Source organism: Crassostrea angulata, chromosome 6 (assembly GCF_025612915.1).
Source record: "Crassostrea angulata isolate pt1a10 chromosome 6, ASM2561291v2, whole genome shotgun sequence".
NCBI classification, from domain to species: domain Eukaryota; kingdom Metazoa; phylum Mollusca; class Bivalvia; order Ostreida; family Ostreidae; genus Magallana; species Magallana angulata.
This window is the reverse complement of record NC_069116.1, coordinates 40,431,880-40,459,744: the sequence shown is the minus strand read 5'-3', so window position 1 is coordinate 40,459,744 and position 27,865 is coordinate 40,431,880. Positions and strand designations below refer to the sequence as shown.

Below are 27,865 nucleotides of genomic sequence, written 5' to 3'. Positions count from 1 at the left end.
AGGGGTAGGCTGTAATACTATAAACATAGTAATGCAGTGTATGCAGCAAGTAGTTAGAAGCAATCGGTTTACATTTGTATCAAGTCTTAGTGAGCAGGCTGTAAACAAAGACATGCTGTCAGTTGGTTTTGAGCAGTTCATAAATTTATTTTGTATTTATACCGGTAGTTGGATTAAATGCATGAACATAGAGGTTTTGGGTAAAAATGTCCTTTTTGTGTCAGGCAGAAGAGAAATACTGTTAAACTGTATGCTGTTAAATATAGTATGCAGGTGTATCAATAGATAGAGAATATGATACATGATTACTGATAATATACCGTAAACAAAACATTTTGTGAATGGTTGTATAAACTAAGCAAAGATAATAAAATACTGTAAATGTACATGTAGGAATATAATGCAGTCTATTCTATGACAAACCTAGGGTTGATGCTGTTAAAAGGTCCTACTATTGTTTACATGTAAATTTTATGTTTGTTGTAGACTAAAATTCGGCTGGAGATGAACATAGAGCGGGCCAAACAGCAGCACAACAAGGAACTGGAAGAGAAGGAGGAAGAGATGGAAGAACTCCGATACTCCATGCAGAAAAAGGTAATCTTGATACTCATGGCCAAAACAGACGTATTCCTCTCTGGAAAAACCACAGATAGACTAGGACAGTAGGTACTCTATGCATAAAAAGTTGACCATAAGTACTGTTATATACTTTGTTAATTTAAATATGTAAATTAGATTTTTTCAATGGGAGAAATATCTAGACAAGATTTACTATAAACAAAGACTAATGTTCCATCCAAGAGATATGGGAGAGGAGATAACTCTAAGCTATATTGCTGGCCAGGAATGATCTCACTTACCTTACTTGATTCTGTATCAGTCTTGAACCTTATTATTATATTTCTGCAGCTGAAGAATTTAGAAAACCAGATAGAAGAAGAATATGATGACAAGAAGAAGCTCCAACAGGAAAAGAGGGACCTAGAGAGACAGATTCAGGAGCTCAGTTCTAAAGCAGGATCAAGGGACAAAGGTGGGTCACAGATTGGAGTCTTCGAAGTAATTGTTATTAAAACCTTGATAAGAAAAATTGATGTGGATTATTGATGTTGTAAAAGGCTCCTCTGAGTCTTTTGCAAGACATTTACATGTGTGTACTGTTAGTGATTAAGATAAGGCAGAGAGAAAAGGGTAATTACAATTCAACAATGTAATGCATTTTTGCCTATAAGTTAAAATAGCAATAAAAAAAATAATTGCTTTCAGTATTACAGGAAAAATCACCGATCTGTAAAAACTCAAAAATCATGCAGAATATTTTCTTCTTTTCTTCGAACAGAGGGAGAGAAAAGGCTAAAGAGAGACTTGATCAGGACCCGGGCTCTGCTGAGGGATGCTGAGATTGTGATACAGAAGAACCAGGGGACAGAGGCCAGCAAGGCTCAAATCAAATCACTCAGGAACAAGGTAAACACTGTAAAAAAAACTGGTCTTTGCTCCCAAAATTACAGATAATGAAATATATCCAATCTCTTTAGACTTACGAAGACTGTTATGTAGAACTAACTCTTAGAATAAGATAATGTTGATATTTTTACAGCTGGATGATTCAGAATATACTGCAGCCGCTGCAACAAAAGCCAAGAAAACCATGGAGCTAGAGATTCAGGACCTTCAGCAGCAGTTAGACGACATCTTCAGAGCCAAGACAGAGGCAAGGCTGAACTCTATAGGCACACTTTAATGATAGATGAAATAAAATTTGCTAGCTAGACCTTTTAAAACATCAATAAGATAAATGTTAACCATTTCATGCTTTCAATATTTTTCCTTGTCTTTTCTAAATATTGATATTGCATTTTTCATTTGATTTACCAGGAGATTTTCTAAACATCGGAATTGGTTTTACCTTTAATCATCTACATGATTTTAAAATTATAGCCAGTAAAGAAAAACCAATTTCACCTCCAACTTGCTATATGATCTGAAAGCAATTACCTCTCCTACATTTGAATGTGTGTCTTATCTTCCGCTTGATTTTAATAAATTAAAGTCAGAAAACAAGGCCATGGCTCTGCTGAGAGAGAAGACAGAGCTACAGAGTGAGTTGGATGAGAATGAGGAGGACTACAATGATGTGATGAGGAAGTACAAGGCGGTTGTCGCGCAGGCCTCCTTGGACCAGAACATGATCTCCCAGCAGTCCCAGCAGATAGAGGAGCTGTCCACTGACCGGGAGAGGCTCAAACAGGAGGTAAGGGGTACACCAGGGGGGTACTCTGGTCCTTAGACTGAAAATATCTAACCATGAATGAGGGGCACACCAGGGGGATACTCCATAAGACTGAAAATATCTAACCATGACTGACAAAAGGGGCACACCTGGTGGACTCAACAGACAGAAACTAGGGGCACACCAGGGGAGACTCAATATTACCCATGTTAAAAGAGACACCATGGACCATCATCAGTCTGAAAAAAAGGGGACACCAGTACAGAAAATATGTTTCCATTTTGTAATGAAATCTTTGTTGTGTTTGACACTTTCAAGATTTGAAGATTATTTTTTAATACATGTGGAAGGATATGAATTCTTAGAGTGAATTGGATAATGATTCTGAAAAAGATGTCTTATTAGTTATGACTTTTTAAAATTAATTTACAGATATCAGATTTACAACTGAAGATTCAAAATTTTGAAGACAATTCAGTAGATAAATCAGCAGTATCCAGGTTGGAAAGCAAAATAAGAGACTTGGAGAACAAATTAGAACTAGAAATTTCACAGAAGCATAGGCTAGAGGTAAGGTCATGTCTCAAAATGTGATGTTCAGCGCATGATTTGTAATGCTTTGTAAAAATATAATTATTTAATTAATGCAAAATTTCTCAAGTGTCAGTTTGCTGTAAACCAAAGAAAGGCTGTAAAAGAAAACTATTAGGAAAATTTCATGTTTTATATATGTTTAACTGAGAGCAAAAAGTTGTGATTTTAACAAGTTTTTCAAAGCAGTTCATGAACCATTGTTCCTTAACAGGTACAATTAGGTCGAACTAAGGAGCAGGTTGACAAGTTGGTGGAGGAGAAGGAGGGGCTAGTGACCCAGAAAACCCAGACAGAGGAGAAGGTGAAGGGGGTGCAGCGGCAGCTGCGGGACCTGAGGGAGGAGTTCTCCGACGCCCAGAAGAAAGAGATGGAGGTCGCTCAGAAGAACAAGGAACTGGTAAGTGTCTACTGGTGATTGTGGGTAGGGTGAGGATGATTTTGAATAGGGGGAGAGGGATTGTGGAAAGGGGGTATGGGGGAACAACTAGGTCATACTGCAAAATAGTCATAAAGGGGGATAACTCTACCTTTTTTTCTAAAATGTAGACAGATACGGTGAATGTTTATACTTAAGAAATGAGAATGATTCTTTTGCATTTTTTTTTTCAAAATGTAGACCTGAAGTGAAACCTTTCAATTTTATTTACTAAAGCATTTACTATAGGCTTATAGCATGACGATTGGAGAAGCAAGTAATAATTTAGGTCAATGACCCTTTTGTTTTCATTAGATTGAATTTGTCAATAGAGGAAAATCACAATTATGGCAGACATAACTATGTAGAATAAATGTTCTTGATTTTGTGCACTATAGGAGAGTAAGGTGCTAGACCTGGAAGCAGACTTTGAACAGAAACATTCAGATCTCAAGTTAGCCTTCAAGAGGATTTCAGACCTACAAGCTGCACTAGAGGAAGACATGTTAAGTGACGATGAGCTAATATTAAATAGGTAACTAATTTTTTGCGATACATTTTATCTTCCATCGATTTTGATGTTAAACTTAAGTGGATTCAGTCAAGTTCTAATTCAATAGATGAACTTCATTTCCTTCAAAGTGTACATGTATTACATTCAGTGCTGCATTTGTTTCAGTGACGAGTCGGACCTAGATGACGACGATTACCTGGGTGACCAGAGGTCGTCCCTGTACAACCACACAGGGTCCCACTACTCACGCTCACCCAGAAGTCTCTCCTCTAGTAGTACTCAGGACAGTGGCCATAGTCCTAGACCTATTCAAATTAATGGGGCTTGTAAGTATACGTTTATGTGTAAAAATGTACTGTTATTTAAAGAAAGAGAGTCTTACTGTGAAATTAGGTAAAAGAGGTTAATTTTAATGATGTGATGGGATAATTTTTGATATTGTTTATTTCATTTACGTACATATACCGGTATGTACTTTCATAACTTTTGTAAATCTGATGCAAGATTTTCACAGCTGATTGGAATTTACAGTAATTAATTTGCATGCTGTAATGATATCGAGTCTATTGAATATGGTTGTAAATTTGTATTTTTTTTTTTGGTAGCGGGCTATGACTGACACATCAGCAGGGCTTAGGTACTATGGGCAATGTGCAAAGACTTCCCAGCCTGGGACAAACAAATATATACCTCCGAGAATCAAAAGAAACTCTATCCAGGTGCTTTATCATGGAATACGGAGCCAGTGCTCACTCAACACTACCGCCACCCTCATCAAGAGTCCAGGTCCACCGACAACGAGGACTCTTTGTTGTAGTTTTCTGAGAAGAAATCCATAGGAAACAAGATTTTATGGTTGCAGAAAGTGCTTTAAATTTTCTCTCTTATTCTTATCTTTAATTTTGAGCAAGGAATTATAAATTTTGGACTTCTTATTTATTGTTCATCTGTATGTGTTGGGGGGTAAATTGAATTATTTAACATTAAAAATGGTATTATCTGCTGAAGGCAGATGTACATGTATTTGTGTATGAAAACATTTACAAATCCAGCATATATCTAAGTGTGTTCTGCTTGTATCCATGTAACTCTGTACCGATTTATATGATCCGTGTTCTAACTTCCGTCAAAAAGAAAAAGAATTAACTGTGATATTTGTGTGCTTGTGGTAGATGTTGCCACAGAAACTGATAAACTAATCAAGACGTGTATTGTTGATCTCCCTTGCCAACCAGATTTACTTGTAGTGTAATTAAAAATCAAGAGATTGGAGTAGGAACCCAATAGGAATTCTTAATAGCTTACATTATGTATACGTAATTATAGATAGTGTAACCAATTTATTTATAAACTAGAGTGGTTGTTACTTGTTAGATCATGTGCTGATGAAAAGTACATTCAAAATGTAGAAAATGTACTGTATTTCTTCATATTTTAAGATTAATATGTTTTGTACGTGAGAAGTGGCTGAAGGAATTTTTAAGAGAATTAACTGTTCATAGTGAGTGTTACATAATTTGATGAGAGAAATGGCAGCGAAGACAAAGACTTAAGGACTCATTTGTCTTCGGCTTTCATTATTATGGGAACAATATACCTTTTCATCCTTCCTCATCTTCTAACATTGTTTCCAGTTTTAATCCTTGTTGTTATTTTTTTTCATTCATGCATTTAGATATAAACAAATTGAAATATTCGATATTGTGCTTGTTTTTTATTTTTTTTTTTTTGTGTACATGTTTACACAGATTTTGACTTTTGACAACTACATGTAACGATAGCAATTATTTGAATTCGTTATACCTATTCTAGGTATATTTATTTTTACGGCGTGTTCCTGAAATGCTGTGTTCGTAGAGACAGCAAGTTGCATACGTATTCATCATAGACACATTGCAAATTAAGATATCTCTTTTTCTAAGAAAGGACTACTTGAAATTTGATAAGTACATGGAGATAATTATAAGGCATTGCTGGTACTAGTACCCACAAAGAGGCCAGAATTTGTTTAAAATTAAGATACATGTATTAACATCAGATTTTGACATGGGGACAACAGGCTTAATTTCAGTTCAGTTCAGTTCAGTTCAGTTTATTTTCACTCAACACCATATAATGGTACAAGAGGTACATAAGAAGAACAAACATATTTACATATATACAATATAGTTGTAAAGTTCAAGAAAGTAAGTGGGGTGAACGAACAATATGATTAATTTTTGAAATAAAGAAACACAGTTTTCTTAATGTGACATAATCGACTGAAGACATGATTTCATAAAACTTTTTGGTGTTAGGAGAAGAACAGTAATATGTATCTAAAAACTGACTTCGTAATTTACTTAATGCCTTGCATTCTAATATAACATGAAATTCATCACCAATTTTGTTACAATTACACAAATTACAATAACGTTTACTTCTTTCAACAATACCCCACCTTCCTATTTCAACCGGAAGATGATGATTTGTAGTTCTAAACTTAACTAATATTTTTCTTAATTTACTGGGTAACAAGAGTAAGTAGCGTTCACATTCAAAATTTGTTTTATAAATTCTATATATAACACCCTTAGTCGATTCCTGAATATCGTTATGCCATTTTTGTAAAAATTGATCTCTTAACCTTTGGTTAATAGTTGTCTTAATCCAACTGGAGTTATAATGGTACGATTCATGATCACACCATAAATTTGAAAGCCCACATTTATCTAAAACATTTTTTATAGAGCATAGCCATGGATTTAATATTTGTCCCTTATCAAAAAGAATACGTACATACATATATATGATTTTGCTTAACTTGTTTTCACTGCTATTGATTATGTTGGCCCAGAATGAAATCATTCTAGTAAAAATGGTTATATACAGAGGAAATCGTCCAGTTTCGCCATATACCATATAACTAGGTGTACAACTTTTCAGATTAAGTATATGTTTCAAATATTTTAAATGGACACGTTCAATAATCTCAATATTTTCATAACCCCAGACTTCGCATGCATACAATAAAACTGGTACAACGATTTTATCAAATAAATCTAATTGACACTCAATAGGTAAATTAAAAGTTCTTATCTTCCTTATAACTCCATACATTGATTTCTGTGCTTGCTCACATAGCCGTTTTTTTGCTTTAAAAAATGAGCCTGTTCTTGAGAAAATTACACCGAGATAATTAAATTCCTTAACTATTTCAATAGGTAAACCATTATATGAAAAGACATATTTGGGTTGACGACCTTTAGAAAATACAACAATTTTTGTTTTACAAATATTAACAGTAAGTTTCCACGTATCACAGTATCTATAGAATTCATTAAGGGCAAACTGTAAATCGTTTGCAGACTCAGCTAAAATAACAGTATCGTCTGCATAAAACAGGATAAACATTTTTAGCTCACCGAGACGAAGTCAGGGGGAGCTTATGCTATACCCTCGGCGTCGGCGTCGGCGTCCGGACCTGGTTAAAGTTTTTGTTGCAGGTCCTGTATCTAAGCTATTACTTGTCCTATCTTCACCAAACTTGCATGGATGATGCATCTGGACCTACTTATGGACTTGAAAGACTTGGATGCTGAATCTGAGTCCTAAATTTCAGATGCTGGAGGAGGTTAAGGTTGTTGGACCAGGTTAAAGTTTTTGTTGCAGGTGCCCTTTGATAGCAATATCTAAGTTACTGCAGGTCCGTACTTCACCAAACTTGCATGTCTTATGATACTAATGCACCAAACAGGCTTGAGTGCTGAATCTGAGCTATAGGTTTTGGATGCTGGAGGAGGTTAAGGTTTTTGGAGCAGGTTGAAGTTTTTGTTGCAGGTGCCCTTTGATAGCAATATCTAAGTTACTGCAGGTTCGTACTTCACCAAACTTGCATTGATGGTGTGTCTTATGATACTGATGCACCAGACAGGCTTGGGTGCTGAATCTGAGCTATAGGCTACAGATGCTAAAGGAGGTTAAGGTTTTTAGAGCTGGTTAAAGTTTTTGAAACAGGTGCCTGCTGATGATTATATCTTAAGTACAACTTGTACTACCTTCACCAGACTTCCATGGATGGTGTGTCTTATGATACTGATGCACCAGACAGGCTTGAATGCTGAATCTTAGCCATAGGTATCGGATGCTGGAGGAGGTTAAGGTTTTTAGAGCTGGTTAAAGTTTTTGAAACAGGTGCCTGCTGATGATTATATCTTAGTTATTACTTGTCCTAACTTCACCAGACTTCCATGGATGATGCGTCTTATGATACTGATGCACCTGACAGGCTTGAATGCTGAGTCTGAGCCATAGGTTTCAGATGCTGGATATGGTTAAGTTTTTTGGAACAGGTCACATGTTTAATAGATAACAGTACTATTTCAAACTTGCATAGTTGATTAAACTGTTATATGAATGAATCACAGAGGAAGCTTCAGATGCAGAGGTTGATTTCCATTATCAAGGATGCTAAAAAATATATCTTAGTTATTACAGGTCCTCACTTCACCAAACTTGAATGGATGGTGTGTCTTATGATACAGATGCACCTGACAGGCATGGATGTTGAATCTGAGCCAAAGGTTGCGGATGCTGGAGCAGGTTAAGGTTTTAATTGCTAGTGCCCTCTGATGATGATATCTTAGTTATTACTGGTCTGAACTTCACCAAACTTGCATGGAGATGCGTCTTATGTATACTGATGCACCTTACAGGCTTGAATGCTGAATCTGAGCCATAGGTTTCGGATGCTGGATGAGGTTTAGTTTTTTTGGAACAGGTCACATTTTTATAGATGATAGCTTGCATAGTTGATTTAACTATATTATAAATGAAACGCAGAGGTTGCTTCAGATGCAGAGCCTGATCTCCATTATCAAGGATGCTAAAGAAATCTCCTCACTCAAACCTGCTCGATAGATAGATGTGTTTGTTGATAAATGAAACAACATGATTCCTATGATATAGTATTGTATGGTATGAAACAATATTGTTTAATATGATACAATATAATATCATATAAAATATTGTTAAAAGTTATAAGATACGATATGATATTGTATCAATTTTTTTGATATTTTATGTTATGATATTGTATCATGATATCGTTATGTATTGTATTGTATATTATGATACAATATTGTATAATATTATATTGAATTATTTATTTATTATTTTATCACATGATACTATACGATATTGCAAAATATAATATTGTATCCTATGATACAATATTGTATATTCTATAATATTGTATCATACGATATTTTGTATAATATGATATTGGTTTCTGTAGTATAGAATTATAATACATGAAATTGTATAATATGATACTGTAATTTTATATAATATCGTATCATACGATATTGTATAATATGATATTGGTTTATAATATGATATATTATCACATCACATAAAATTGTATTGTATGATATTGTAAAATATATTATTGTATCATATGATACAATATGTATAATATAATATTGTGTTATATAATATTTTACTTTATCACATAATATTGTATCATATGATACAATATCATATTATGTATCAAAAATGATACAGTATCATACAATATCATACTATATTATACAATATAATATCATATGTTTTGTTATGATGTAATATGATATTGTAATATAATACTATATTGTTTTACATATTATGATATTGTATTATGTGATCAAATACAATAACATATAACACAATACAATGTCATATCATACGTTACAATATTATATCTCATCATTGTTTATTATGCTATTTTATTGTATTTTATGATATATGTTGTAGATATGATAGGATGCAAAATTTAATTTTATATTATTGTATTGATTAACATATGATTATCATACAATTTTTTTAAAAGATGATATACGATATTGTGTAAAAACAGAATCCATGAATATCCAAGATCATAAAGTATTCATGATTTTCATTTAATATGATAAAGGTGGTCTCATAAAGGTGAAGTCTCATAAGGGTGATGTCTCATCTCGGTGAGCTTTGTAATCTGTGATTACCTATGTTTAAATATTAAAAAAAGTTCCTTTTCAATTCCCTCAGTAATTGTAGACAATCCAGTTATGTTTTTATCTAACAAATAATCTTCTAGATCATTTATATACAAGGAAAACAAGAATGGAGATAAGCTTTCTCCTTGTCGTACACCGACATTACAAGTAAAAAGATCAGATGAAAAACCATTAATACATATTTTTGATTTTATACCTTTGTACATGTTTTTTATGTATGTAAAACATTTACCATTTATTCCACTTTTAAGAAGTTTGTACCAGAGCCCATCCCTCCATACTGTATCAAAAGCTTGTTTGAAATCTACAAATGCACAGAATAATTTCTTTTTACTGTTGATCAGTGTGTGTGTTAAAAACTGCAGAACTAGAATATTGTCAAGTGTGGAAAACCCTTTCCTAAATCCCGCCTGACTTTCTTTAATAAGTGAAATATCATCTGCAAAATGTTCAATGCGTGTTCCTAAAATATTAGTTAATACTTTCCCTAAGCAACTTAATAAAGTGATTGGTCTATAATTTTCTGGATTAGATGGGTCACCCTTATTTTTATATATTGGTCTAATAATGCCTATTAACCATTCCTCTGGGACAATACCAGTATCAAAAATAATGTTGAACAAGTTTTCATACAGTGGTAAAAAATTCGACATTGTAGTTTTAATGTGTTCGTTCATAACATTGTCATAGCCAGGGGTTTTGTTGTTTTTTAAACTATTAATTGAATTCACAATCTCTTCCCTAGTGATAGGGCTATTAACTAATTCATTCACCGTATCCGATTGATCAATAATATTATCACATGTTTCAGCGCCTTCATTTTCATTCAATGTTTTAAAAAAGTTATACAATGTATCAATATCCGCAGAACATTTTTTTGTCTTATTTGAATTGTTAAGAATGTTCCAGTATTCTCTAGTACTCGACGCACGTAGATTCTGCAATTTATTTGATAAGTCCTTTCTGTATTTCTTTAAGGATTCGTCCATAACTGTTTTATAATGTTTACTTGTTAACTTTAAGGTGGCCTTATTTTCTGTAGATTGATTGCGGCTGTGCATACGCTTCGCTAAATGAAATTTCTTCCTTGCTGTCTTACATTTGGAGTTAAACCATGGTTTATCCTTAGAATTTACAGGAGCACTATGTTTTTTCCCAAAAGATTGTTCTGCCGTTGTAATGAATAATTTACACAATTTTGTCATCACCGTTTTAATATTTTCCTCATTCACGATATTTGATGTCTTTAAATGTAATAGTTCGTCAGTGATCCTTTCGACGGTGGAGTGATCTAACTTTTCACGGAAAACGTCTGCATTGTTTGCTGACCAAAGTTTCACGGTTGGTTTTTCGCAGGTAAAGAATTAACAATTGAAGCGGTGACATTTGTCTTGATAGAAAAAGATATAGGCCTATGTACATCAGAAAATAAATTACAAAAGTCTAGAACTTGAAAATTACATAGATACTGAAACAGCTCTAGACTACATAAAACATAATCTACGGTACTACTGTTTTTGCACGTGAGTGCACCAACACCAATATCATTACCAACTCGACCATTTGCAATAAAAAAATTGTTATTTTTACAGAAGTCTATCATCTTATAACCAAAATTATTACATACAGTATCCATGGCAGCTCTAGATATAGGGATTCCTAAAGTTTCAAAATAAGAGGCGCAATCAATGTTTTCAGTAACAACATTATGTTGTTTTACATTTGTTGAAAAATCATCAGGTTCAACAAAATCACCAAGACGACCAACTCGGGAGTTAAAATCTCCCATGAAACAAAATTAATTCGAGTCTTTAGAGAAATTAAAAAGCTCTTGTTCTATTTCCATAAAACTGTCATTAGGTGAGTATTTGCTAGCCTCTGGAGGTATGTAAACAACTCCACAGATTACATCTTTATCAATGTTGAATAAAACCTTGCTTATCTTTAGCCACATAATAAATTTACAGTCAGTATCTATTACATTTATATGTTTCGCAATATTGTCTTTGATAGCTACGATTATCCCGCCCGATCTGATGTTTGAGAGTTTGTGTCTATTTTTCATATAGGTTACAAAGCCGGGTATTTGTATAGAATCAGTGTCATCTGTTTTGGTTTCTGTGAAACTTAAAATATCATATTCAGAAATAAGGTTTGCAAATTCATCGTAATGAAGTCTATTTTTCAGTCCACATACATTTAAAGATAAGAATTTAAGTGAGCACTGAGTCTTAGGACACCGGATCCGCTCCCCCGCGCATTTAAGTCACCGTGCATGCATGGTTGCATCCCTGGTACTTGAAGCTTTCAAAACAAAAGTAAATGTACTGCTCCTACTTAAATATTGATGCTTATTAGAGATTATTATTATTTTTTTAATGTTGTCTTTTGATATCTTGAACACTTTCATATTAAGCTTAGTCGAATCGGAATTTCAATTGTTACTACGGATCAGACAGATTTAATTGCAAGTTGTCTGATTTTGCCAAATGACAGATGCTCTAAGAAATTTTTGCATATTACATGTTTAACTGAACAGCTGGTCATTTGACACTTGAATGGTTTAGATTACTTCGCCAAATGACCAATTTCTATGACAGGTGAGAAAAACCTGTTTATGCGATTTTTCTTTGTTCTATCATAAAATTAAATAAACAAGCAATTATTTAAGGTGGCTTGAGTTGACACTTGTATCTAAAAGTGACCATTTCGGACAGCAGGGAATAATTTGGAGAGAAAAAAAACGAGACGAATTAATTTGGAGGAGAAATAAAGTTTTTTCTATACAATTTGAATTCAATATACAACATCAATAAAGTCATATTGAGAAAATTTGATAGAGAGCTTTGAATGACATCTTCCGTTGAAATTTGGCATCGATAAAATATATTTAATATGCATAATGTCAACTCTTAATTTACCTTGTGACAGTTAATTCAATATTTACAACACTATTAACGATGTAAACATGTACTTCGTCCCAATTGTATAATCACATCCCATCTACAGAGAGCTTTAGTTGTGTACGAACTAAGGGCTATCTGACATGATAGTGACAGCTCCAGGAGTTTTTTTTTTTCAAGTAACAATAAAACAAAATAAAAACGGTAAACTGTTTCATAAAATCCATTTCAAGATAAAAAAAAAATATGCATACACTCTCTGGAAAATAACAACATAAAACGATATTTATTTGAACATTATAAAAATCTCCACGAGATGAACAGTTTTCTGAAGTGTCTAATTTCACTCAAAAAGGGAGGTCCTGACCGTTATAATTGTCCATAATCAAGAAGAAGACAACACTGTTGGCAATCGTTAGACACAAGTAAATCAACATAAAAAACCTGTCCAAGATATTCGCGAACAACTCCCACTCATCAGTTATATGACTCTTGTTAACTTCCGACTGTTGCTGTTTTTTCGATTTTTCATCATATTCTGGAATTTCGCCATTCTTCGAAGACGTTAAGCTAGAATCTTTCCGAGATTTCCTTCCTCTGTGAATCTCCACACATTTATGTTGAGGGAGGCTTTGTCCATTTTCCAGAGAACGAATATCCGTAATCTGAACAACTTTCTCGTCATTTAAAATTTCTCCTCCTTTGACACAAAGAATCACCCGCAGCTTGTCCAAGAATATGTAGCGGAGCAGCCAAGGAATCTTGTGCTCCTCCGGTAAACGGAAATACAGAAACATGACGATGGCGGAAAACACGCACGAAATGCACACGAGTCCCATGGATACGGCAAAGTACACAGCGAGGAACGGGAAGCCTTCGGAAGAAGACGGCAGTTTGTCTTGCACAAGCAACAGAAAGACTGTTGTGGAGAGCAGGACCGTTATTTGCAGGGAAATTTTCTCTCCAGAAAACGGCGGCAAAACGAAACCCATGAAGGTTAACACGTTTATCAAGGAACAAGGGAAAATAATAGTTATAACGTAAAATATCGGTTTTCTTTTCAGGTGAACATGGAAACTAATATCAGGGTAAGGGTCAGGACAACAACTGTAAAAGATGTTATGTCTGACTCCTGCTGTATCCACTACGTCCCACTCGTTATGTGTTAGGAAATTGGTTGTGTCCACTTTGTGCGAAAGCTTTTCCAGATCGATGTATTTGCCACTGTATATCCAGGAACCAAACTTCAATTTACACACCTGGTGATCGAACGGAAAATAAGTTACAGAAATTCTGCAAGTGATGGTTAAAATACTTGGGAAAATATACATGACATTTCCGGTGGAGGAGATGCTAGCGCGGTAATCTCTCATACCAGGCATATTCTCCTCGTCGCTAACCCCTTCGTACAGGGTTATATCCGGTATCCAGATTTTGGAGTATGGAACGACCAACTCGGTCTGATTTTTAAACAGTAGCGGGTCCCATTGCAACATACAATCCTTCCATTTAAGACGTACCCATACTTTAACGCGAACCATTTGTAGTTTTTCGTTCACTTCAACAATGTCTCGTAAAGCCATTCCTATTTTCACTGTCACACGGTCATATTGACTGCAAATTGGGATGATGTCGGGGTTGTATCGAGAATGATCCAGCAGATGATCATTTAAGTCAAATTGGTTTTGCTTTTTTCCTTCAGATGGAGAAAATACGGCAGAAAGTTGAAAAATTAAAAACAGAAGAGGCACAAGTCTCATGTTGAAGAACACTGTATTGTTTATCCTTAAAATTCAGCTTGGACGTTTAAAATTCCGTCGTGCAGAGAAACCCATTTGTGTTGTGAAAGATAAACCATGTATTATTCACAAATAAGTATGAATTGTTTGTTCCCACGTGTTTCACTTCTTTGTTCAATTAAAGACATAAAGAGCGCGCAGATTAAACCTTAAACTGTCTTATCACCCCAGGCAATTTTTTCTTGAGTAAATTGTGACATAATACAGGTTCCGATATGATCAAATGATGACGTCGATGGACAATAACCAACTGCTTTGATTAGTAGAATTTTTGGTAACGCGTAAAAAAATATACTTTTTCTAAAAATAAAACTGATCCCGGTAAAGAAATATAATTCATGAAAGATTTGTCTCTCTTATTTGTACATGTATTAATCGGTAAGCAGTGTCAAGTGAACTGTTCTATGTGTCATTGTCATAAAATGAGCAAATTATAAGTTCTGAATATTTCGTGAAAAAACTGCGTCCTTTTCTGTATCGAGCGCGGAATTTAAATTTAAATTTCCAAGAACTGCCCTTTATCGTTCGAACTTATTAGAAACTGAAAGAAAAACCTTTTGCTCCAAGGTTGTAAACCTCCTTTGTATTTGAGAATCTCACCTGACTGGAGTCGCACTTAGCTTTGGTAACATTTAAAAAAAAATGCATTTCTCATAAAATGAATCATTTTTACCAAAACTGAAACTAACTCTCACAATTACTAAACGGTATAAACGACTTTTATTGTACAATCATGAGAAGGAAGGCACGAGGTTTAGGATTATTTAGAATGACATGTACGATAGATACTTATCGAAAAACATGCATATAAATAACTGCAAATTTAAAATGATGTAGACATAATTGAAATTATTAAAATATTTCATTATGCATGAATTTTGTGATTCTGTAATATAATAATCTCTATAAACGAATCGCTGAAGATATATCTAAACTTTAAGCCTCTTGTATAAACATGTACCCGAATCTAATACTCAGTAACTTGAATCACACATCTTTTAAATTTTTCATTGCTTTTCTTGACTTTGTTATACGTTTTGGCGCATACTACGACCAAACCCATGAGGGAAACAGAGACATTAATTATTTATATTGACTTCTCTGCAGGAAAGAATGATATGCGAATTTCTGATTTGAAACTACATGTATTTAGTTTATCAATTATTTTTGCTAATCTGAGCAGAAAGCTAAAATACGCTTTTCTGATCAAAATTACATGTAGTTATTTTCGACGCTTGCTTTTTGCATTACCGTTAATTCAGTTTCGACCAAATTTGGTAAATCGCAATTTTTGAAGAATGCTTAAAAAAAAAGACCAAGGCTATCTCGAAAAGGGAAATCTTATTTTGAAATTTTTAATTTAGATGTTTTACAAAAGTATCGTCAAAAAACAATTGAACAAAAAATGCCAATATTAACAGCGAATTAATCGAACCTTTTTCTATAGTATATATCTATACATGTGTATACATAGTATGTTCAAGCCATCACCCCTGAATTAATAATTTAGGCACCAGGGCAGGGATTCATAAAGATTCTAAGAATTTTCTTTAAAAATGCAGTTAAGTGCTAAATAAATTCTTAGTAAAGAAAAAAACTTATAATAAGAACAAATTCATAAAAATACTAGGCATAGTTTTTAACTAAGAACAGAAAAATGGTCTGAGGAGAGAGGTAAAATCATCGACACCATTTCATGAGTTGGGCGTTTTGTGATGTTACAAAACAAACATCTTGATGTAGTGTGTATTTCATTTTTCCCCCCTTTAAACTATGATTTTTGGACCAGTCGAAAGTGGTTCTGGACTTTGTACTGAAATAGCGGCCCACGGGCCACATCGCTCACCCGAGTAACAGGTAAAATAGACTTGTTTCCACTCTGTATTTCCTACTAGAAGCAAGTTAGCAGGAAACTTGAAAACTTCGAAAACCGATGATTTTTTTTATATAATGTTTTTTATTTCAATATTCGGAGGAAGAACTTTTCTTGTGAACATTTGTTGTAGACTCTTTTTATTCATAATTGTATTCTTTCCCAGAACCCCCTGTAAATTTCTTCCAACTTTAATAACAATTAGTTGCTCAAAGAGTAAATGCAGTAGTTTTGACCACAGAAATTGCGGTTAAGGAAAATAACTGATCGGAAAACATGATATGATAATAATGATGATAATGCACAAGAAAATCAACAAAAACGATATTTCCTCTAAAAAAAAAAAGTCGTCTAAAGCGTTACGTTAACGTCATTGTAAAGGAATATCTTTTCCATCATAATTGTTTATTATTGAGAAGAAGACGACGTTGTTGGCTATCGTAAGACACAGGTAGACCGACATGAAAAACCTGTCCAAGACATTCGAAAACAGTTTCCACTCATTAGTAATGTGCCTCTCGTTACCACAAGACTGATGTCGATGATTCGAGTCCTCGGCATATTCTGGAATTTCACCCTCCATTGATAATGAGTGCCCAGGCTCTATTCTATATTCACTTCCGCTGTGAATCTCTACACATTTAGTTTGTGACAGACTTTCTCCTGTTTTAACAGAACGGATATCCGTTATCTGAACAACGCTCTCGTCATTTAGGGCCTTCTCTCCTTTGACACAGAGAATCTCTCGCAGCTTGTCCAGAAAGATATAACGGACCAGCCAAGGAATATGGTGCTCTTCCGGTATTCGGTAGTATAAATACATGACGATGGCGGAAAACACGCACGAAATGCACACAAGTCCCATGGATACCGCAAAGTATGCGGCAAGGAACGGGAAGCCTTCGGAAGAAGACGGCAGTTTGTCTTGCACAAGTAACAGAAAGACTGTTGTGGAGAGCAGGACCGTTATATGCAAAGTAATCTTTTCTTCCGAAAAAGGTGGCAAAACAAAACCCATGAAGGTTAAAATGTTAATCAAAAAGCCCGGGAAAATAATTGTAATTGTGTAGAAAATAGGCTTTCTTTTCAAATGAATATGGAAGGTGATATCAGGATAGGGATCGGGACAACAAATGTAGAAAATGTTGTTTTTCTTTGCAAGTGTATCCACTACATCCCATTCATTATGTGTTAGAAAATTAGAAACGTCCACTTTCTCCCAAAGGTTTTCCAGATCGATGTATTTGCCACTGTATATCCAGGAACCTAACTTCAATTTACATACTTGGTGATCAAACGGGAAATATGTCACAGTTATTCTACAGGTGATTGTCAAGATTGTTGGGAAATTATACATAACATTTCCGGTGGAGGAGATGCTAGCGCGGTAATCCCTCATGCCCGGCATATTCTCCTCGTCGCTAATTCCTTCGTACAGGGTTATATCAGGTATCCATATTTCGGAGTATGGAACAACCAACTCGGTCTTGTTTTGAAACAGTAGCGGGTCCCATTGCAACATGCAGTCTTTCCATCTTAGACGGACCCACACTTTGACCCGAATTATTTGTTGCTTTTCAACAACCTCCACTATGTCTCGTAAAGCCACTCCTATTTTCACTGTCACGTTGTCATCTTTGCCGCAAGTAGGGATGATGGCAGGATTGTATCGCGTGAGATTCAGCAGATGGTTGTGTAAATCAAAATCAACTTGCTTTTTCCCCCCACACAGGCAAAATACGCATGAAAGCGACAATATTGAGAGCAGAGTAGACACCAGTCCATGGTCAAGGAACAACATCCTGTATATTTCTTAAATACAGCTCATCCTCATTTTAAAATCTCTCCTTGCAGAAGATCTGTACTCTGAAAGATAAATCATTCTATGCGTATTATTTGTTATAAAGTATGAATTGTATGCGAACATAATAATACATTTAAATTCTTTGTAAAATGAAAGACAACAAGAGCTTGTCAGTAAAATACTCGACAATGTCCGTTTTATCACCCAAGATTTTTTTTCAAGAGTAAAAATACGCTGTAATGAAAAACAACAGCTCTGAAGTACAATACCTATTTGCATTGAACGATCATTTCACAGAAAAATTGTCACCAATAACTACACACGCTAACACTTCATTCCCACCTTTGCCTTAAAACCCGTATGCATATGCATTGCATTTCACTTTTTTTTTTTGCCACACTTCCTTGTGTTCTTTCCTGAAGGGATCCGAACACATTTATCTTTATTTAAGGCTTTCAACAATAAGAGGGCCGTAATGAATTGGTGGATTTGCACAAACTACAATATTATTGAAAAAAAAGAAAGAAAGAAATATTACCTGATCACAAAATTGTTCTACTTTTTTAGCACTTGTTTTGGGGTCTGTAGAATCCTTTAATCTGATAATTTATTTCTAAGCGTTTAATTATTATTCTAATAGACAGAGGCCTTTTTTTTTAATTCGTATAATTTAAAGACTTTTGTCATACAGTTTGTATTTCAAGAGAACAAAATAATCTAACCGGAAGAAAAGATTATTCTTTCGGAGAGAAAGATAATAATAATTTGAACTATAATCAAAGTTTATATCAATCATTCTTTGAATAATAAACCGGGTCATTTTGGTTCAAAGACGGGCCGCTAAATATTGCATGCAACGAAAAAGTCTTCCTTGTACCGGTATTTATTGCACGATTGCATAGTTACATAATGATAGATCTCAGTTGGAATAATCAGCGATGCAAAACGAAGAAGAAGACAAAAATAATTATGTGGCACATAGCCATCTAACTGTCAAAAGGTCATTTCTTGAAGCTCTGAACAATCTATTTTTTTCTTCAGAAATCGTGTTACATTTTGGATTACTTGAATTTTATGTGCTTGATCGTACCTCAATTCAAAAAGAAATCGGTGTCATATCTGGTCATACTATTTCTGTCTTTATATTTCTTTTATTTCGATAGAAGCATGGTCTTAACAAGAGTTGAATTTCAGGATGAAAATTTGTATGCATGGTTATTATAAAGTGATATTTGTGTAATAGCATAATGAATGGGCACTAGGAGGCGAAAAATTAAACCAAACTTCGGAATCGGGAAATTTGTTGCGTTAAATTGAAAAAGAGAATCGATGTAAATCAAAGAGCGTGGACTTCGCCTATTTTCACTTTCGAGATTACGAAGTCACTCTCTTATCCAATTATGTATTACATGCAATAGAATATCTTCAAAATGTACCAGGGAACTCCATTTTATATGTATTTACTATCTATAGTACTTATTATTCTATACTCAGTACTGAAAAAGAAAATGGGAATAAAATGTATAATGGTAACTAATCTTTGTAGTTTTTACGCCGACTTTTATTGGAATAGCGTTTGTTTTTGGATATTCCCTTGTACGAAGTAAATAAAAACAAATAAATAACGTACCTTAAATGAAAAGATGGTGATTCCTGTAGCTCCATTAAGACAACTAATAAGTTTGTACATACAAGACTACAGGATACAAAATTATTTATGTTTTCCTAAAAATAAAAAGGGGTTTTAAGATTTCTACGGAGACACATTCAGGCATTAATTCGTCTCAAAATTGAAGAAACACTTTTCGCTTGTTTGACGTGTCTATCTTTTTGCCTGTCAATCTTTACTAACAGTTGTCTGATTGTCTGTTTGTCTGTCTGTCTGTCTGTCTGCATGTAACTGACGTATTTGGCAACAACTTTTGATACGTTAACTCGTCGTTTGGCAAGTGCTTGGTTCGTGTACATCTTTGTATACCAACGGTTAGTGGTCTCTCTACGTTTCAAATGTTTTGAGAGCAATGACGTCTGTTTGTCTGTCTGTTATTGTTTTATTTGCATGAATAACTTTCTAGATAATGATTTACACACACTTTTAGAATCAGTCTTCATTTCAATGGAAGTTGAAAAAAAAATACCGTCGGTAATCAACAACAATGCTCATAACTTATGCATTCTTTCCAACGATGAAAATAAATAATCGACTATCAATAAGACATACTAGTTTGAATAAATGTTATAAATCAGATGAATAGTTCGGCTAGATTCTTGAGTCACCTGAAATTTATTTCAAGAAATCCACATATTATTGCAGACGTCTGTCGCCATAGGTTTTACTGGCGAGATCTTGCGGTTTCTGGGTATCAATAGGAAATCATACGCTACGCTTCTCGTATTATGGTAATGGGCGTAAAATTGGTGCATTTAACCTAGTTTGTATTATGTTTCATCCAGTTTTCTAAAGACTGAATGTGCAGCAAAATATCCCTAAAATTTTGAACATTACTTCCTGTATATAGGAGTGGCCTTGTTCTGTGAATATATAGATATTTAAAACCCCAAAAGTAGAACACAAGAGTTGAATAAGAAACTAATGTAACGTAGGAAATTTTCACCAAATTCCAATTTATGTCTTCACTTGATTGTTGTTGATTTTCGTGTTGAAAAAAGAGGAAAAACAATTTTTAACATTTTCATTGTTTACAATCTTCATGCCATATAATTACCATTGCATTTGTTTGAACAAATTTTCCCCATTTAACAGTGCATTCAGAGCTGAAATTGCTCTGCATTTAAATAGTATATGTACGTTTACTAATTATCAATGATTCTCGTTACCATTTCATAATAAATCATGAAAAACGTTATTCACTACTTACGTTTGCATTTTAATCTATTTCCCCCAAACTTGTTAAAGTACTGGAAGTTTTTTTTTTAAAGGAGTGCAGAAGATTTTCTGCTTCACTAGAAAAGATCACATCAGGGAGACATAGCGTCCCGCTTTGTGGAAAACGTGTGTACAACAGAATTCAGCAATTCTTGACATCCGAAGTAATATGTCGTTTGAATTCGCAGAAAACTTATGATAAGAATTTTCCACAAAAAAATGTTCTGTCGCCAAAATCTTCAGCAAAAATGTCAGTGTTTCAAAGAATTTCAATGTCAACTCTCGTGTTTCTCCCGAACTATATAGAGACGCAGGTGAAATTTTAACGTGGTTCAACAGCGCAATGACTCGTGCGGTTATCGCGTAACAATATATAAATAGTGCCTGTTTGAGAGGGTAACAGTTGAAAAAGTTCCCCGAGGAAACCATTGTCAACCGACGCGAAGCGGAGGTTGACAATGGTTTTCGAGGGGTGTCAATTTCAACTGTTATCCTCCCAAACAGACACTATATATTCTATTATACTGAATGTCTAAATTTTAGAGATTTTTTTTACTGATTTAATACAGAAATGACGTGAATTCCACGACGAACCGTACGCGCATAATTTACGCGCATGTAACAATTTGTTGTGTTACCCGTTGCTAAGTATGTTGCTAACGCTGAGGTGAATAGAACGGATTATCAACTGCGTCTAAACCAATCAGATTTCAGTATTTAACATGAACGTATAATAATAGCATTTGTCAATTTTTTTGCACCCGCTGTATATTTTGGTTTGCATCATTTTGGTTACAGAGGGTAATCTTGTGTCCTTTTTGAGCTAGTTTGTGTGGTTTGTGTTAAAATGTTGTTGTTATTGTTGTTTTTTATTGTGGTGGAGGTCTGGAATGGGTTGTTTAAAAAAATTCTATCATGACAGGCATTGCATTACCGGACTAATCCCCGGATCCGATTTCATTAACACTCTAGTCATTTATCATCTTTAAAGTAGAAAAGGAGCCGTCTTTATTCTCTTGGACACGTGTATTTTTATTTGCAAGCTTAGCTTGACAAGTGTAATCATAGCAAAGAAAATTGAAGAAATACAAGGGGACGGATGGGTGGCCAGCAAATTATCCGTCAAATTTTCTTGAAAGTATAGATATGATATTTTTGGCCATAATCTACTATGAAGTGAAAAATTCAAATATTGTAACCTAAAAATTTGAATATTTTCTTACATCTTTACATAGGCGTCGGAACCCGGGGATGGGGGGGGGGGGAGGGGGCTTAGCCCTTACCTTGAAAGAAGGAAATATTAAAATATTGAGATGTTGGAGTCACAGGTATACTAGGCCCCCCCCCCCCCCCCCCACGGATTAGGATTTTCATGATTTTGGGAATTAGGTTTTATTTTTTATAGTCTAGCCCCCCCCCCCCCCATCCCCACTTTCAACTTGCTTCCGACGCCACTGCTTTATATAGACCTCGTAGTCTCAATGAGATTAACATAGTATAAAAATGGCCACGACCACCCAGTCCTCTTAAAAAAGACAAAAAATGTAAAATACAAGAAGATGGATATAACGAAAGCAGTTTTCATTTAAAGGAAACTGTCAGATTCACTGTCTGGCAACAAGTTCCAAGTGCTGGCTTGGTCCGTCATAGTTCAACATCAGGACTACGAAAACAAGGTTAGTCAGTCCTGTCATGAAGAGGTAAATCCACATGAATCCTCGGTCCAACTTCTCCGCCATCAGGTTCCATTGCATGGTGGATGGGATCAGAAATTCGGAGAGTCGATGACGCAATTTTCCTAGCGCATGCGCTGATCTGCCGACAAATCGAGAGACATCGGAGGAAATGTCGAATTCCTGATTCTGGAAATTGCCGTGATGATTGGGTCGGGCGGGTAGTTTGAAATACACACATAGAACAACAGTGGAGAATATGCAGGAAACGCACACTAACAGCATTGAGACTGAGAAGTACACGGCGAGATAGGGCGCAGTCTCCGCCGAGGATGGGAGCATGTCCTGGACCAGCAAGAGGAACACGGTGAGGGAGAGAAGCACGGTGATCTGTAGGCTGATCTTCTCCCCCGATTCCACAGGGAGAATAAAGCCCAAGATTGTCAGTGCAGTCACGATGAAGCTGGGGAAGATTATTGTTATTATGTAAAATATTGGTTTTCGTTTAAGATGAAGATAGAAGGTCGTGTCTACGTACGACTCGTTGCAGCAACCGTAGAACAATTCGTGTCTCTTGGCCATGGTGTCGACCACGTCCCATTCACTATGGGCCAGAAAGCTGGAAATGTCTACCGTGCGTTTCTTGCTTCTCATGTCAATATATTTACCACTGTATATCCAGGAACCGAATTTAAGACTACACACTTGATGGTCAAGGGGGAAGTAACTGACGTCCATTTTACACACAGCAGTGACGATGGAGGGGAAATTGTAAATTACCTCCCCTCGGTAGTTAACCAAAGCCCTGTAGTTTTCCATTCCCGGTAGGTTTTCTTCGTCATTGACGCCTTCAAACAATGTAATATCAGGGGTCCATATTTCATCAAAGGGTAGCACTATTTCGTTGAGTCCATTGAAGTCTGCAGGATTCCAACGGAGTCTACGGTCATTCCAATTCAAACGCACCCAAATCTTCAGCCGGATCAATTGTTGTTTCTCGACGAGTTCAACGATGTCTCGCAATGCAATTTCGATGTTCACGACGAGGCGCTTTCCATTCTTGCAAGATGGCATCACACTCGACAGATACGATGTTGAATGTATATAATTATACAAACTTGTGGTGTCTTCTCGGCTTTCACAAAAACGGACTTTCATAACAATAATCAGCATCAAAACCAAAGGAATCCAAATCGCCGGACGAATCCTTTTCATTGCCATCCACTTGAGGACGATGCCCTCTCCCTCTCTCTTTCCCTCTATATAAAAATTTGAAATGGACTTTACACACTTTGGTTGTTGTAACAACAGAATCCCTTACCCTCAAATGGCCTCAAGACACTTTGTCGCAAGACACCATAATTGTTGTCCTCTCCGATATACTATAGTAATCCTCTTACTGTGATAATAAAATATACAAATTGACTAAACAATGATTATCTCATTTATCAGCTATCTTATTTTTAATAACATAGTATACCTGCGGTGAAATAATGATGTAATCCGTCGGTTTGAAAGGTAATAGCTCAACCCTGCGAAGACCATTTTTTCCCGACTAGTTACATTATTAAACAAAGAGCAAATTTATTCACTCAACATCCATTAATATATCAATGAGTTTAATTTATTTACTCAACACAATTTTCGTAAATCTTCAGATGTAAACAATGCCGTAATTAAGGGAATTAGAAACTACATGTATTTCAATTACCGGTAGGGTTGTCATCTCAATGTCCAACGTGGATCGACATTCAAATGAAAAAAATATTTCTAAGAATAACAAAATAAATGTAATAACGATCATAAAACCATGCTGTTTGTCACGGGGGATCATAGACCTATTTTCGGTAATTTTACAATGAGATTTCTATTTGGCCGTTTATTTGTTACTGAATTATTTAATAAAATCATTTTCTCAACCAAAAACGGTTATAAAACCATGCTGTTTGTCACGGGGGATCATAGACCTATTTTCGGTAATTTTACAATGAGATTTTAACAAGTTTGAATTTAATTTTTCAGAGGATGGAGGAGAGATCCTCCCTCTCTATAGACTTGTACTTGAGTCGCAATTTCTGTAACTTTTAATTCATTTACTGTGATATATCTTATTTGTCTATGAAATTGTAGATGTTATAGAAGTTTTGTTTCAGTGACCAACTTAGCATTACCTAAACGTGTTTGGTCAGCAAAATTATACGATATATATCTTAATATTCTAAATCTTTTAAGATGACATACCCGATTTTTGACACTGAACTAGTACAAATAAAATCCCCTACATAATAAGGACATTGGGGAAGAAAGTAATAAATATAAAAATTGGTTTTAATTTCAATACAACAGCAAGATGTTTTTTGATAACTTATATGTTATATTTATGTTATTAAATATAAAGACATATATTTTTGGGGCTAAAAATGTCGCGTAACAGGTGATCTATGACTTACCCCCCCCCCCCCCCCAAAAAAAAAAAAAAATTAAAAAAAATTAAAGAAACTTGAACAACAGTTTGAAAAATATAAGTTTTACTATTCTAATACATGTAATTGTACTAGAAAAAGTAATCAAATCCTCAACATCCTTAAGTTTTTCTTGTTTTGTTTTTTTTTTGCACACAGTCGGTCACTGACTGAGGTCTACATTGTTTATACACCGGGTGTAATAATCCCAGATTTACCAATGCAGGTTTGATAAGCACAATTTGGGTTTGAAATTTAAGCAACAATCTAAGATAATGCAGTGCAAGCAGAATGCATGCCTATAACAACAGCGTTTTATGTGCGATGACAATACATGTACATATATGTCACACAGTGTTACAGAATAGTAAGGATTTACTTGTAGGCCTATCGTAATGATCATTTTAAAAAAGAAGAGAACGAGACATTTTCAACTTAAATTTATGGTTTTTAAAATTCAAATACGGATAACAGAGTGGTATTTTGCAACATGATTAATACATGTCTCATATTGATATTTCAACTACATGTAGTGATATCATTAATTAGTCATAACTATATTATCTGGTCACTGCCGTCATAACTTATCATAGTCGCTAGCATTATGATGCAATTTATGACATTCAGACCGACATATATGTACATGAAGACTCGATCCAACACGATAGCTAGAATTTCCCACTCATTGGCCAGCGTGCTGCTCACAATGTCTTCAATCTCTCTGTCGTCTTTTTCAGATTTCCACTTGTCACCGAACTGATTGGGCGGACGTCTTTCTCCGTGCGGCTCCGGGTTAATTTCAGGCTTACCAGTTTCGGATACCTTTACTTTAACATCTACATTAGACTGCGTGGACTGTTTTATACGAATTTTTTGAAGTTCGTTAGCGCTTAAGGAATACACATACGGATGCGAAATCTTCCTCACAATGATTTCCGTTTCAATTAAGTCGCCACCTATTTCAATTCTTAGCAATCTGCGAAGCTTAATCAAAAAGAGACTGCGAATCCTATCGGACATTGGGTGCTCCGCCGGCGACCTGTAGTGCACATGCGTCACTATTCCAGACATCAGACACGCCAGACACACTAATAGCATAGAAATACTGAAGTAACTGGCAAGAATAGGAATATGATCCGAGTCAGATGGCAGCTTGTCTTGCAGGAGGACAAGAAAAACTGACAGGGAAAGGAGTACTGTCATCTGCAGCGCAATCTTTTCTCCCGAGGTAGGCGGCAGGAAGAAGCCAACAACAGTTAGGCTTGTTATCACAAAGCACGGGAAGATGATAGTCACCATGTAAAATGTCGGCTTTCTTCGCAAATGGATATGCAATCTGATATCGGGAAAGGGATCCGTGCAACATGGATAGTAAAACACGCGCTTGATGGCTTTCGTCCGGACTAAACCCCATTCATTGTGAAGCGTGAAAGTGGATATGTCGGAACTGTCCCCGTCCGGCTCCCATTGTAAGAGTGTGCTACTGTATGCCCAAGAACTGAACGTCAGATTACAGAGCTGGTGATCAAACGGGAAATAGGTCACAGTTACTCGACAGACGCTGGTGATGACAGTAGGGAAGCTATAACCGACTTCCCCTTTGTAAGACACAAACGCACGGTAATCCTCCAGTCCCGGCATATTACCCTCGTCGCTAATGCCCTCGAAAACGAAAATGTCCGGAGTCCATATTTTATCATATGGGAAGACAATCTCGGTTTGGTTACGGAAGAAAAACGGATCCCAAGTTAGCATGCAGTCGGTCCAAGTCAGTCGAACCCAGATATTCAGCCGTATGACTTGGCGGGTTTCCATCAACTCCACTATGTCTCTGACCGCTGTTCCGAGCCTAACTGTCACGTGGGATTGGTTTCCGCACAGGGGTATGACGTCAGGGCTATATTTAGACGAGTTCAAAAGGTGTTCGAATAGTTCTGCGCTTTGCGGTTTTACCACTTGGCTGAAGCACGCGTTGAACAGCGTTATGATTGTGAACACAGTAGTATATCGTGCGATAATTTTATCTGCATGCGTTCGTTCAATTACTTTACACTCCATTGTACGTATATGATGTTTGTTCTTATTTTTACATATGTCGTGTCATGACCTGAAAATAAATGTTTAAAAAAATGTATATTTAGTAAATGTTTAACAGTGATCTACTAATTATTGAGTTTTATCATGAAGATCAAGTTCTAGGTTTGACTTATTGTAAATCACCAAGATAATCGTCTGTGTGCCGCATAGAATACACACGATGTTCATCCATTTCAATCATGCATACACTTTGTGCATAACTATAACTAAAAATGCGGCCACACGATGTGATTTTCAACCGATTCTATTCCTATGATACCGACTAAAAATCAATACGATTGTCCATTGAAGTACTAGTCGAAATCGACAGAAAATCGATAAATGTTGCATCATGTGACCGTATCTAAAAACTGTTTTCCAACAACATCATAAAAATAGAAAATAAACTTACCTTATTTATCACTCGTGTCTGAGCAACGTCCATAGCATGTAACTATGACGTCATTCTGTTCACGAAAGATTTTAGCACGTTTAAAAAAATTCTACTTGTGTAAATATTTATCCTAAAAATGTGATATCTATAAATTAAGTACCTCCCTCCCCCATGTGCAAATGTTCCTGATTTTTTTTCACTATATTTGTCTTCAAACTATA

At 35.3% G+C, this 27,865-nt stretch overlaps 3 protein-coding genes across 11 annotated transcripts in view; 1 reads left to right on the top strand and 2 right to left on the bottom strand.

Moving 5' to 3' along the window:
• Window positions 1–5,456, top strand: part of LOC128190257 (unconventional myosin-XVIIIa-like) — a 49,123-nt gene extending 43,667 nt beyond the window's left edge. For all 9 annotated transcript variants that reach the window (XM_052862236.1, XM_052862237.1, XM_052862235.1 and 6 more), the window contains 10 exons: window positions 487–597; window positions 913–1,036; window positions 1,343–1,470; window positions 1,604–1,717; window positions 2,057–2,257; window positions 2,669–2,806; window positions 3,042–3,227; window positions 3,644–3,780; window positions 3,925–4,085; window positions 4,365–5,456. In XM_052862236.1, the coding sequence (XP_052718196.1) occupies window positions 487–597; window positions 913–1,036; window positions 1,343–1,470; window positions 1,604–1,717; window positions 2,057–2,257; window positions 2,669–2,806; window positions 3,042–3,227; window positions 3,644–3,780; window positions 3,925–4,085; window positions 4,365–4,378 (1,314 nt within the window). In that variant the 3' untranslated portion in view covers window positions 4,379–5,456. The remainder of the gene's footprint in view (window positions 1–486; window positions 598–912; window positions 1,037–1,342; window positions 1,471–1,603; window positions 1,718–2,056; window positions 2,258–2,668; window positions 2,807–3,041; window positions 3,228–3,643; window positions 3,781–3,924; window positions 4,086–4,364) is intronic.
• Window positions 5,457–12,883: 7,427 nt separating this feature from the next.
• Window positions 12,884–21,374, bottom strand: LOC128187503 (uncharacterized). Its single transcript, XM_052857929.1, has 4 exons — window positions 21,032–21,374; window positions 19,783–19,877; window positions 16,726–18,214; window positions 12,884–14,461 (listed from the first exon to the last, which is right to left on the bottom strand). Exons 3-4 carry the CDS (start codon window positions 18,147–18,149, stop codon window positions 13,024–13,026), a joined length of 2,862 nt encoding a protein of 953 aa, XP_052713889.1. The 5' UTR covers window positions 18,150–18,214; window positions 19,783–19,877; window positions 21,032–21,374; the 3' UTR covers window positions 12,884–13,023.
• A 1,141-nt stretch (window positions 21,375–22,515) lies between these two features.
• On the bottom strand, window positions 22,516–27,278 carry LOC128186882 (uncharacterized). Its single transcript, XM_052856835.1, has 2 exons — window positions 25,804–27,278; window positions 22,516–23,971 (listed from the first exon to the last, which is right to left on the bottom strand). Exons 1-2 carry the CDS (start codon window positions 27,230–27,232, stop codon window positions 22,644–22,646), a joined length of 2,757 nt encoding a protein of 918 aa, XP_052712795.1. The 5' UTR covers window positions 27,233–27,278; the 3' UTR covers window positions 22,516–22,643.
• Window positions 27,279–27,865: the final 587 nt, after the last annotated feature.